The sequence below is a fragment of the Schistocerca serialis genome, chromosome 11 (genome assembly GCF_023864345.2).
Source record: "Schistocerca serialis cubense isolate TAMUIC-IGC-003099 chromosome 11, iqSchSeri2.2, whole genome shotgun sequence".
Taxonomy (NCBI): Eukaryota; Metazoa; Arthropoda; class Insecta; order Orthoptera; family Acrididae; genus Schistocerca; species Schistocerca serialis.
The window spans coordinates 54,927,777-54,941,711 of record NC_064648.1 but is presented as its reverse complement, the minus strand read 5'-3'; the positions used below and the strand labels follow the sequence as shown (position 1 = coordinate 54,941,711).

The 13,935-nt window shown below is 42.6% G+C and overlaps 1 protein-coding gene across 1 annotated transcript in view; it reads right to left on the bottom strand.

Annotated features, from left to right (window-relative positions):
• Nucleotides 1-13,935, bottom strand: part of LOC126426429 (zinc finger protein 543-like) — a 172,156-nt gene that overhangs the window by 115,651 nt on the left and 42,570 nt on the right. The window contains exons 3-4 of the mRNA XM_050088347.1: nt 6,023-6,115; nt 4,881-4,973 (exon numbers count right to left, since the gene is read on the bottom strand). Of these exons, the coding sequence (XP_049944304.1) occupies nt 4,881-4,973; nt 6,023-6,115 (186 nt within the window). The remainder of the gene's footprint in view (nt 1-4,880; nt 4,974-6,022; nt 6,116-13,935) is intronic.

The following is a 13,935-nucleotide window of genomic DNA, read 5'->3' as shown; positions in this document are numbered from 1 at the left end:
ACTGGGGAGAAAAAGTGGCCATTGAAATTAGATCCATCATACTGGGTCAGGAAGTGTATACTTGACCAGACATCAGTTTCATCAGATGAATGGTAAAATCAATCACAAGAATCATCTGGTGACAGAAGCAGGAACTCTTTTTTTATGATTGTAACAATCTAATTACTAAAATATTGTGCTGACCTTACAGCATGACTGAAATATGCAGTGGAAGTGGAGAAAACTTATTGCCATCCCATTACACCCTTCATGAATCTTAGCTTAGGAACAAAACATTGGATCATAGTAATCAATTATATTTGGGAGGAAAACTGAATAAAAATGGGGAAACAATACAGAGGATGTCCCACAAGATTCAGCATTTGATTTATCCTGACCTACATAATTGTTGTGCTAAAACTGTTTGAGAGGCCTTCAAAATCTGCAGTGTTTGCTGATGGCAAGTGCACTGATAACTGGCAAATACATTCATACTAGAAACTGCCAGGAGAATAATGGAACAGGCTTGCAACTGGTTTACAGGCAACAGAACAAAAATTCAACCTTTATACTTGCAAAAACACACATCATGCAATTCCAAAGAAATCCGAATGTCTTAGAGATATCAATGACACCCTGGATGAGTATCCATGAGAAGTTCTTGGGCATTCGGATCAGAAATAGATTAAGGAGGCACCTGCATGAGAATGAGTTAACCAAAAAGCTCCTATCTCTCTGTCTCGCAATTATAAATGTTCCTCCAGAGTGTCAACTTGCAGAAATGCTTCCTAACTTTCTTTCACTCAGTACTATCCTATATGATAACCTTACAGGGCATTGCATCTATGACAAAATTAGTACTTAACCTATACAACCTTGTAGTAGGATAGTGATGGGAAAACCTTGCATAAACCTCTTCATTGACCTACGGAATCTTGCACCTACATGTCACTATGGAACTCTCTATTGGTTTTTACATTAAACAACACAAATATTTTATATATTTCTAGTTGGCTGTCCCAGAAGATAATTCCAAAAAAAAGTGAAAATCCAAAAGAAGCCATCATAATTGCCTCTAGGTGAGTAACTGAGGGGATCAACTTGACAAGTTTACCAATTTGTTGACCCCACTTCAATTGAAATCAAAGCAGACACCAATGAACTGTATGCAGTATGTTTCACTTACTGGGTGACCAGTAATGTCTACTACTTCCAGCAGCAGGTCGTTTCTGATCGCTTTACACCTTAAAAAATGAGTCCTCTAGGGATAAGACTTGAACTGGTAGCTGCAACATTAATAATGGTAATGTGCCATGCAATATGGGGGAAGAAGTTTGTTGGTAGTGATCATGATTTATTATTCAACTTATGAACTGTGATTAACAGTTAAGTGAGATTAACACTGAACTGAATCTGAAGAGCAGGTAATTCTGTAACAAACTGAAGAAAGTTGACAATATTAGGACTCACATAGATGGACGAAAAACAGAAGGCATTAAAAATGATCAGAATTATAATTTTTCATCTGGATGGTGTACCAGTGCATTGGAACCTGCACGAAAGCACTTCTGAACAGTAAGCTGCCTGACAGATTGATCAGCTATAAGAAGCTGCAGATCTGACCTTGTAAGTTGCTTCATCACACAGTATAATATCTTTTTTATTGGTGGGAGTTTGTGACAAGCTCCACCTATGTGCATACTCTTCCAACACCTTTGGATAGACTATGATGCAACATGGGAACAGTAGTTAGTTTCCTAAATTGACATGCTTGCAAATGCATGGATCAAGTCTATTGCCTGGATGTTTAAATGTTGTGAAAAGAATTTTGATATTTGTGATCAGTAAATGACGAATCTGATCCTAAACACAGCTGTGAAAAGCACCTTAATGTTGTATGTGCACACATATAAATTGTACACAAGGGTAAAATCATATGGTTCCTTTGTAAATAAAGGCTTTGCAGGCATGTATAGCAGGAAAACTCTGACCCCAATTCAGAACCTTTGTAATAAATAAAGTTGTAGCCTTTTGAAATCTGATGATTTTAAACATCCTGAAGAATTGCTTATACAGGTATAACTTCTTTCAGTAAAATATGATAATTTGTCTTGATGGGTTGCATCTATTATTGCACATCTCAGAATTTTTTTCATAAAATTAAATTTACTTTCAACACTGTGACCTCTGCTCTGGCTAGAGATAGGGTGTGAATGTTATTCATTTGTTCATTCCTTTATTTACACATTGCATTCCATAAATGAAGATGTGGATGGAAGTGGGATGAGCCAGGCTGCAAATCTGAGGGTAGAAGCTCCCACAGGAAATTTACCTCTGAAGTATACTGACAACCAACTGTTTGTGACAAGTGCTAATCTACTCACACTGCTAATTATGTGAACTGCATTTGTGCCATCCACTTTCCATTACAATACTTCATGGTTCAGAAAGATGATTCTCCCCATCTCTGAATCTCAATTTTCCATATCTTCACTACAGCTGGACAAATTTCTCTACATGAGAAAAATCAACCATCAGCAGTCTAGTTCCTTAACTATACCATGCAACATGTGGATGACACAGACACAACCAGCATTTCAAAAAACAGTATTTCTGAGACTATATCTTAAATTTCTAAAACCATGTGCCATTACAAACCAACCTCGACATACAATTTCTCAAGCACTGCCTCATTAGCACTTCATGATATTTAGCTGTTGGAAACTTAATGCAGGACATGGGCTTACAATTGGTAGCACATATATATTATTGTTCAAGAACACCAAACCTTCATAAAAATTCAAACAACTGATAATTACTGTTCAACAACAATCAAGTGATAAAAAATCAATGCAACTTCTTGATCCCAACATCCAATCTCATGACTTCATTCTCTAGGTGATGAGTTTCTTACAATAATCTTTCTGACTAACACTATCTTCACATATGATGGAAATTACAATCACAAAAATCATTAAACACAGGGAAACAATAATATGCAATGAATGCACATCAAAATCAAGCCTGACAAACAAACGTCTGATGTAGGAACCAGTTCGTACAGGTTTTCAGAGAAGTTTCATAATAGGGATTCTAAATAAATAAGATACGTAGGAGTACAGTAACAAAGCTTGATCTAGCTTCTCATTCAATTACCTAATAAAATTCCCAAATCCACTATTAATACAGAATCTTGCTGGCCATGTGCCAGTAACAAAATGATCTGCCCTACTTTTTTGCATCATTATTAAATCCTAATATTTTATCCTCCTGAGACCACAAAGACTGTATGTCATTCTAGCTGACAGAGCTAACATGTTCACTGCACAACTGCATGTGCTACTCAGGAACACTGTTATGGTCACACATCCTATTCGTAGATTTGCTCAGTTGTCTACCACTATTTAATCTAGGTTATGTATTTTCAAAGTAACAAGTGAGGGTACACGTCAGTGATTTCAGTGCCAACCACACGACATGGTTTTCCAGACCACACAACCAGGAACACTCTGCTCAGCACACTTGCATTGGGAGCATCACTCCATACAGTGGATAGTATCTCCGCACTGCTGGCCCTGGTGCCATGGAGGCAGTTTGTATGACCTGTGATCTCTTGGGCTGCATATGAAGGCCAGTATGGCCTTTAGTATTTTTGTGGTAAATGGTCACTAATTACAATCCAGCCACTTTGGCAACTACAGCTATGCCCTAGGAAACCCTACAGTTTGTTCTTTTGGCTAAGCTCCTTATTTGCACATCCTTGAGTACTATGTGTGGCGTTCTCATTTCTGTAAAACCCTTCTTGTGGAACAACACTATTACTGTTGCACTTACTGTCCCGTTTACTTGTGATGCCAGTGCATCCCTTTCACATATGCTTAAAACTGCATAATATGAGTCTCTGTGGCATTAAGTGTTGGCCTGTTAGCTGTGAATCAGCTACAATCCTTTACATACTCTCTCAGCTATCCATAGCATGATAGTTTGGTTCCTTGACCTGTACGCTTGTATAATCATCACACATTTCAGTGTCTCAAGAAGCCAACATTTCAGTGCCTGCAGAATCCTTAATAACCACAGGAAGTTTGTTTACGAATGATGACATCAAGACTGTGCAACTGTGTGTTGAATGTTTCCCAGTCTTTGTCTAATTTTATTCCTGTGACATGTTTATCAATGTGAGCATCTCTTTTCCTTAGCAAGGTTATGAAGCATGTCTAAAAGATTAATCTTTCTTTGTTAGATCTACCAGGACTCAAATGGTGAGCTCATACATGGCTTCATCTGTACACAATCATTCACCAAAAGCCATATATGGAGTTTTTCTACAGCTGAAAAGCTCATAACTAATACTACAAATACCACAGAAGCTGCCACAATATGTACAGGTTGTGGGCAAAGTATCAGGGCTGATTTACAACACACAAATTTTATCTCCTTTTCAAAACAAAAAACTTTTTAGGTCAATCTCAAGAAAAACTATGATTCACACAAAAGGTAAGAACAGCCAATGTTCTTTTGAATTGTATTTATCATAAGTTACTGAAAGGAGGAATACTTCTCGAATGACCTACACTATTAGAACTTACACTTCATCTAAACGTTAATTTACTGTATCCATCACACACAGCCATTATACAGTATTGTTGATATCAACAAGGGCTATGGAAAACAGGATTATCCCAGCAACCAGCCCCCTTCCACTTCTATTTAAAACAGTCAGTACATAGCAGGTAATATAGTCAAGTGGACAAGTAAAAGAATACAATCATCAACAGCAAATAGTTCCAGAAAACTGACAATCTGTGACAATTCCACAATAATGCATCTTTTACTCTACGCACTTAACGAAAGACTTATTACTTGAATACATGCAATACATCAGAGATGTAAATACTTACAATATTCTCAGTTACATTCATTTCCAAATTTAATTCAGGATCCTCCCTTATAAAATCAGTGGATGGAGATATTCCCAATGGATTTTTAACAGACTGAAAGAAGAAAACAATCTGTGAATTATAACTGCTTGCTAACGTCTGTGTGTATGACACAGCTCTTAATATTCCTTTGTTATGAATATCATACAACTTTGCAGAGATTCTTACTGCTTGAGAAGAGTGAATGTCAGAATGCATCCAAATCAGTTCTAATGCCTCTGATTTTGCTATCAGCCATTGTCTAGTATTTATTTGGCGTACTTTCACTTTCTATTCCTGTCACATAACCCACTGTGATTTTAGAGGCACTATGACCTGCTCTATCGGGTGGTCACACTAACATATAAAAACCTGTCCGGCAACATTTCAAAATTAAATTCAGATAATATAGGGATGCCAATAATCTTCCAGCTGTAAACCCATAAAGAAAATGACTCTTTGGTCATTAATCAAATGAATTTGGCATTCCACACATTATCAGCAAAGTTAAGCAAATTTAATACAATTTACACAGCTTTTTGCTCTTCCACCATGTATTCTCAGTGCCTGCTTTTTAGGAAACAATGTAAATTTGTCGTAATTACTGGAGGAAAATCATAAGGAATTACATACAGCCAATGCAGGTTTTCAGTAACGATGTAAACACTACAAAGAGTAGTGACTGGGAACTCGAGAATATACACCCCCCCCCCCCCCCCCCCCCCACGTATCATAGTTCCACATCATCTGTTAGCGTGCTGTGACACACAGACATGTAACAAGATTAACAGTTACTTCCAAGAGGAAGTCTTCCTTGCTCTGTTGACACCAGATATGTATTTAAGGCATTCAGTACATAGAATCATAATAAAAAAATTAATGCAAGGTTAATGATTAATAAAGATATGCTTGTAACAAGTGCTGTTAAAATATTATTGGTAGTAACCTACAAATAACACATCTAACTAGAGTCAACTAGAAGACCAAAAAATTCTTTAAAATAGCTGGTATCGTAGGTTTCAACTGTTCACCATCCATGATAATTTAGCTTGAATGCCCCATATTTGTGTCATGACATTCTTATTACACTTCCTGCACAATACAGGGCTTGTGTGAAAACTTACATTATGCTCAGATCCATCAGTTCGTAGTTTCAGTTCGGTATCTTGCTTTACCCAAACACTAGGGCCTTCCATCTTTAATGGGTCTACAAAAAACTGAAAAAAAAAGAAAAAAAAAAGGGATGTGATCAAGGTTTCTGTGTCTTACTTTTACATAGCTCTCTCTCTCTCTCTCTCTCACACACACACACAGCCACACACACACACACACACACACACACACACACACACACACACACACACACACACACACACACAGAGAGAGAGAGAGAGAGAGAGAGAGAGAGAGAGAGAGAGAGAGAGAGAGAGAGAGAGTACTTTCAAACAGATCTATAGAAACCATAAAGGCCATAATGCTAATGATCACATATATTCATCAATTAGAAACAGGCACCAAGAAAATGTGGAGCCCAATTCAAATATTTGAACTAAAGCTTTGTTTATTCTTGGAGGCAGGCACAACAGTAAGTGATTGACCCTGAAATATAAATCAAAATTATTTCTTACATACTAAACAGCAACCAGCATACACAGTAACCACACAAATTATGAAAGTGGATGCATTTTACATCACCTCCTAAACCACAGGTTCAACTTCAACCTCTTTTACCAGCAGTCAGGTAGGCCAGCCTGCCTGTTGGAGGAAGAAGAAGGGGTGGATGACCTAGAAGTTTGGTGCCTCAGCCAACGACCTCTGTCCATCTGCTACCCTCTCTCTGTCCATCTGTTCCTGCCACCTCTCTCTCTCTCTCTCTCTCTCTCTCTCTCTCTCTCTCTCTCTCTCTCTCTCTGTAGTTCTTCCCTTTCTCTCTTCACATCAACCTGCCCACCTCCATAGGAGGTTGCTGGTTCTTACCTTGTTAGTATTTTAGTCTACGTAGTAAAAACAAAGATGATGTGACTTACCAAGTGAAAGTGCTGGCAGGTCGACAGACACACAAACAAACACAAACATACACACAAAATTCAAGCTTTCGCAACAAACTGTTGCCTCATCAGGAAAGAGGGAAGAAGAGGGAAAGACGAAAGGAAGTGGGTTTTAAGGGAGAGGGTAAGGAGTCATTCCAATCCCGGGAGCGGAAAGACTTACCTTAGGGGGAAAAAAGGACGGGTATACACTCGTACACACACACGTATCCATCCACACATATACAGACACAAGCAGACATATTTAAAGACAAAGAGTTTGGGCAGAGATGTAAGTCGAGGCAGAAGTGCAGAGGCAAAGAGTTGATGAATCTCTCCCAATCCGAAACCTCTGTCCTATCCAAAGGCCTCACCTTCAGCCCCACTCCCAGATTCAACCAAACAGCCCTCGTCAAGGATTTACTGTCCTACACTCTTACTCTCTGCTGGAAGTATCACTTTGCCACGAAGAAAAATGATCCTAATCCTACCCCTAATGATCCAACTCCCCAAAACACTATCCAAATTGAACCCTGCCTGGAACAGTTCCGTCCTCCGTCACAGCGGGACCCACCTCCTCTTCCTCAAAATCATCCTCTCCAAACCTTCCAGGAATTTCTGATTTCCAGCCTTGCCTCTCACTCCTTCTTAAAAAACCTTAATCCTCCTACCACTGCTGAAGCCCAGGCTATCCATGATCTGAAGGCTGACCGGTCCATCGTCATTCTTCCAGCGGACAAGGGTTCCATGACCGTGGTACTTGATCGTCGGGAGTATGTGGCTGAGGGACTGCGTCAGCTTTCAGGCAACACCACAGACAAAGTTTGCCAAGGTAATCCAATTCCTGATGTCCAGGCGGAGCTTCAAGGAATCCTCAGAACCTTAGGCCCCCTACAAAACCTTTCACCTGACTCCATCAACCTCCTGACCCCACCGACACCCCGCACCCCTACCTTCTACCTTCTTCCTAAAATTCACAAACCCAATCATCCCAGCTGCCCCATTGTAGCTGGTTACCAAGCCCCCACAGAACGTATCTCTGCCTACGTAGATCAACACCTTCAACCCATTACGTGCAGTCTCCCATCCTTCATCAAAGACACCAACCACTTTCTCGAACGCCTGGAATCCTTACCCAATCCGTTACCCCCAGAAACCATCCTTTTAACCATTGATGCCACTTCCTTATACACAAATATCCCGCACGTCCAGGGCCTCGCTGCGATGGAGCACTTCATTTCACGCCGATCACCGGCCACCCTACCTAAAATCTCTTTCCTCATTACCTTAGCCAGCATCATCCTGACCCACAACTTCTTCACTTTTGAAGGCCAGACATACCAACAATTAAAGGTAACAGCCATGGGTACCAGGATGGCCCCTTCGTACGCCAACCTATTCATGGGTCGCTTAGAGGGAGCCTTCTTGGTTACCCAGGCCTGCCTACCCAAAGTTTGGTACAGATTTATTGATGACATCTTCATGATCTGGACTCACAGTGAAGAAGAACTTCAGAATTTCCTCTCCAACCTCAACTCCTTTGGTTCCATCAGAGTCACCTGGTCCTACTACAAATCCCATGCCACTTTCCTTGATGTTGACCTCCACCTGTCCAATGGCCAGCTTCACACGTCCGTCCACATCAAACCCACCAACAAGCAACAGTACCTCCATTACGACACCTGCCACCCATTCCACATCAAACGGTCCCTTCCCTACAGCCTAGGTCTTCGTGGCAAACGAATCTGCTCCAGTCCGGAATCCCTGAAGCATTACACCAACAACCTGACAACAGCTTTCGCATCCCGCAACTACCCTCCCGACCTGGTACAGAAGCAAATAACCAGAGCCACTTCCTCATCCTCTCAAACCAAGAACCTCCCACAGAAGAACCACAAAAGTGCCCCACTTGTGACAGGATACTTTCCGGGACTGGATCAGATTCTGAATGTGGCTCTCCAGCAGGGATACGACTTCCTCAAATCCTGCCCTGAAATGAGATCCATCCTTCATGAAATCCTCTCCACTCCACCAAGAGTGTCTTTCCGCCGTCCACCTAACCTTCATAACCTCTTAGTTCATCCCTATGAAATCCCCAAACCACCTTCCCTACCCTCTGGCTCCTACCTTTGTAACCGCCCCCGGTGTAAAACCTGTCCCATGCACCCTCCCACCACCACCTACTACAGTCCTGTAAACCGGAAGGTGTACACGATCAAAGGCAGAGCCACGTGTGAAAGCACCCACGTGATCTACCAACTGACCTGCCTACACTGTGACGCATTCTATGTGGGAATGACCAGCAACAAACTGTCCATTCGCATGAATGGACACAGGCAGACAGTGTTTGTTGGTAATGAGGATCACCCTGTGGCTAAACATGCCTTGGTGCACGGCCAGCACATCTTGGCACAGTGTTACACCATCCGGGTTATCTGGATACTTCCCACTAACACCAACCTATCCGAACTCCGGAGATGGGAACTTGCTCTTCAATATATCCTCTCTTCCCGTTATCCACCACGCCTCAATCTCCGCTAATTTCAAGTTGCCGCCACTCATACGTCACCTGTCATTCAACAACTCTTTGCCTCTGCACTTCTGCCTCGACTTACATCTCTGCCCAAACTCTTTGTCTTTAAATATGTCTGCTTGTGTCTGTATATGTGTGGATGGATACGTGTGTGTGTACGAGTGTATACTCGTCCTTTTTTCCCCCTAAGGTAAGTCTTTCCGCTCCCGGGATTGGAATGACTCCTTACCCTCTCCCTTAAAACCCACTTCCTTTCGTCTTTCCCTCTTCTTCCCTCTTTCCTGATGAGGCAACAGTTTGTTGCGAAAGCTTGAATTTTGTGTGTATGTTTGTGTTTGTTTGTGTGTCTGTCGACCTGCCAGCACTTTCATTTGGTAAGTCACATCATCTTTGTTTTTACTATGTAGACTAAAATACTAACAAGGTAAGAACCAGCAACCTCCTATGGAGGTGGGCAGGTTGATGTGAAGAGAGAAAGGGAAGAACTACAGAGAGAGAGAGAGAGAGAGAGAGAGAGAGAGAGAGAGAGAGAGAGAGAGAGAGAGAGAGAGAGGTGGCAGGAACAGATGGACAGAGAGAGGGTAGCAGATGGACAGAGGTCGTTGGCTGAATGAATAATTGGAGGCACCAAACTTCTAGGTCATCCAGCCCTTCTTCTTCCTCCAACAGGCAGGCTGGCCTACCTGACTGCTGGTAAAAGAGCCCACCACACACAACCAGAGGAAGAAAACCCCAATGGCTATGAAAAGTCCGTGAAACCAATATAAGGGACAAAAAGAAAAAAGGAAGAGAGAGGACAAAAGACAGCCAAGGTGCCCCATTTAGGGAGCAGCCAGAAGCACTGCAGAGCAGAATGCAATGAGGGGACATACATCCCCCAGTCATCACCACTTACCAGAGATACTCTACTCAGAAACTGCCTAGGAAAGACTAACAACACCGACAGGGCAAGAGAAGTACAGAGACAAAAGATCAAATGCAAGAGGGGGGAAGAAGAGTTAAAGAGCAGGTAGGGTGAGAACCATGCTGGTCCACCAAGCCCAGATAGCCGCAGCTTGGTCTGGGCAGAGAAGGCAATAGGGTGTTCTGCCACACCCTCAATGGGCCAATATGGTTAAGTTGCCCTCCCTTAAACAGAGCGGTAAAAGATCTCCTCATTAATAAAATGTAAAACTAAGCCATCCACTGACAAATCGTCTCCTAACACCAGGGGTAGCGAGTCAGGGAGATTAAGATACTGCCACTGTTGAATGGGCATGAAGACTGTGGGGTGGCACTGGAGGAGATGACTGTATGTCAGCCAGGTACAGCTGATGTGGAGCTGGATGAGGACAGTAGAATCCTTGTGAGAGACATGCATGGAGGACCTCCACAAATTCATCATCTCCTTTATCACTGGTAGGCTGAAGTTAGAGTGATCCATTCCATATTTCAGGTTCCTAAAACTTGATGGTATAATACTAATCGGAGGTCTGTTTCCAGAATACTGATTACCAGTTTACTGGTAGCCAGTTTAGCCAAGCTATCAGCAAGTTCATTCCCAAAGATCCCAACATGACCCGGAGTGCAAACAATTGCCACTGAGCATCCACATTGCTCAAAGGCATACTGTGAATACTGATTAGCAATGATCATGGGATACTGAGGGTAATGCTGGTTGAGAGCTTTAAAACCGGTCAAGAGGTTGCTGCAGATGAAGGGCCCACCACTGGAGGAAAGGATATGCTCAAGAGAATAAGAGAGTGCTAGCAACACTACAGCTCCTGGCACAGAAGGCAGTTCAGCATGACCTGCAACTGTGTCAGCAAAGCCCATGTGATCAGCAACCATCAATCAGTATGGACTACTGCTAACTCCACAATGTACCAAGGATGGAGAAAAATTGGTAGCAGAGGGCCTCAAGAGGGACTGTGTCTTTCGGACCTAATGATGGGTTCCCCACAGATGTGTACAAGTGGGCCCAGAGGAGAGGTGGAGAAAGAAATAACTGGAGTTCAGAGGGGAGGGACAGCATGTGAACTGTGATCAAAATCCCTGTTTGGGCCACCATTGTGAAAGATGGGTTTCTGTGTTTGGAAAGAGGGGACATTAGTTTAGATGCTTAGGGGAGTTGGAAACATAGGTAGCGTAACTGAGAAGCTGTTGTTGGCACCAGATACACAATGAATCGACCCCAGCCTCCATGAATAATCTGTCCATAGGTCTAGTTCAAAAGGCCACTGTTGCAAATCAAACCCCACAGTGGTGTATCAGATTCCATACCCACAATGATGACAATGATGACGAACCATATGCCACACTCCCATAACCAAGACAGAGTGGTATTATGGCTTTGTAAAGCTGCAGAAGGGTAGTGAACTCTGCATCCATGCTGATGTTACTCAGGGGACAAAGTGTATTGTGGTGTAGCAAGCACTTTCACTTACACTGCCGAAGAAAAAAGTGGTAAGTTACTGCCACAATTAGTAGTTCATCATCAAGATAAAGTTCTGGTTGTGGATGAACCATACGATGTCGACAGAAATACATAACATGAGTCTTGGAAGCTGGAAACCAAAGGCCATGGGTGACTGCCCATGACCACATCTTTTGTATGGCACCTTGCAGTCTACATTCAGCAAAACCCACACTAGAGGAGCAATAGTAAAAGGCACAAGCAGTCAGCGGAAACCACTTTGTGATGGAGCCAGAAGACCACGAGACTCAAGGAGCCACACAGCTGCCAGCTCATTATGCATACAAGCAGTTTATGGAGAACATTCGTGAAACTGACTTAGCAATAACTGCCCATCTCTAGAAAGTGCTTACCCAGTTTCAGCACTGTGACAATGATGCTTTCTAATTGTTGTGATGGGAACTGGCCCTCAATCCAGATCCAGTTACAGATGGCAAGTATATGATGCTGACAATCCACTGATATGTGCCTGATCATTTGGTTGTGGATGTGACCTGGACCTGAGGCTGTATCAGGGCAGACGGCTAGGACACTGATGAATTTCCACTTAATGAATGAAGATTTATACAGCTCCAGATGGCATGTAGTAAAAGATAATTGCTTTTGCTCCACCCATTGCTTGAGAACATGAAAGACAGGTTGATAATTCTCATATGCTGAGACTCTAGCATATGCAGAGCAAAATTTTGGGCAATGGTGTCTGTGTCAGTGGAGACAGTGCAATTTCAAGGTAATAGCATACACACCTGCTAGTGTTTGGTATATGTAGACATGTCTCTTCTTAGGTCAAACCTGCAAAGGAGAGGTTAGTGGGCCAATGGTTGAAACATTCTGTTACCAGAGTTCTTGCTTACGTCAATTCATCAGGTAGTAGAGCTGGGTATGAAGCCAATTAAAGTCAACAGGATGCTCCAGCGATTGGTGCCACTAACGATGCTGGATAGCGAGCCTACAATCGCTAATGGCCTCTGGAATTGCTGATGATCGCCAAGGTACACTCTTGTGTCAGAGCAGGCCCAAGGAAGAGGGGACTGTGAAATCAGCTGTCAAATGAATGGCTGTAATTATATTCTGGACAGCCTTGTTGATGTCTCCATGCAACGGGGAGTCGAGGCCGACATGAAGGGCAAAAGCACTCCAGTCAGCAATGCTGATAGCGCACATACAGAGTAGTGATTCTGAGGGGGGGACAGGAAGATTATGGGTGGGACAGGAAGATTATGGAATGCTCACTACCACACAAGTCATGATTAACTTCCCAGTGGATGGATGGGAGAAGCCAAAGGCTGTAAATGAAAATGTTAATGACAGAAAATCCTGTGTATCATGCTGAAGTGTGGGGGGTATCAGAATTTAAGGGGCAAAGTTCAAGTTGTGCCATTTAGTTTACGAGGTCCTTACAACCACCAGTCATCATGGTTAAAACCGACAAAGGATTGTGTGTATTGAAATTGCCCAAGATTAGGAAAGATTTTGGGGGGGGGGGGGGGGGGAGGGTGCTGAGAAACCAATGCAAACAATATGTCATGAGATGCTTTATCTTCAGAAGGGAGGTAAGGGCAAAGCCTCCAAAGATGTTCAAGAGCCAGAAGTTTGCTACACAATGTATCCAGAACGTATGTTTGAACTCTATTATGGGTTTCATTGTGTGATGCAAACTGGGGCCTCAAGGGTTGCTTTAATCTCTGCCTTGGCCACAGGAGTCGAACAGGTGGGAGGTTGTGTGCTGGAAGTTCCTCCTCCTCAAAGCATTTTTCCTTGTCTTTCCTCTCCTTAAAGGATTTTGATGATGGCAAGGGCTTCTCTGAATCAGTTTCATGTAAAGATGATGATCATGAAGCAGTGCAACAACCAATCTGTGGCTCCTTCAGCCACTTGCTGGTGTCTAGTTGTAGACCTGTGCAACCCAGGGAAGGAAGTGTCCCTGAGGACCCCTTCCTGGGAAGAGAAGCAAGAAGAAGCTTATTCATCTCAGGCTGGGAGGTGGGGACAAATGTCCTTGATGGATGGGAAGCTATCAAT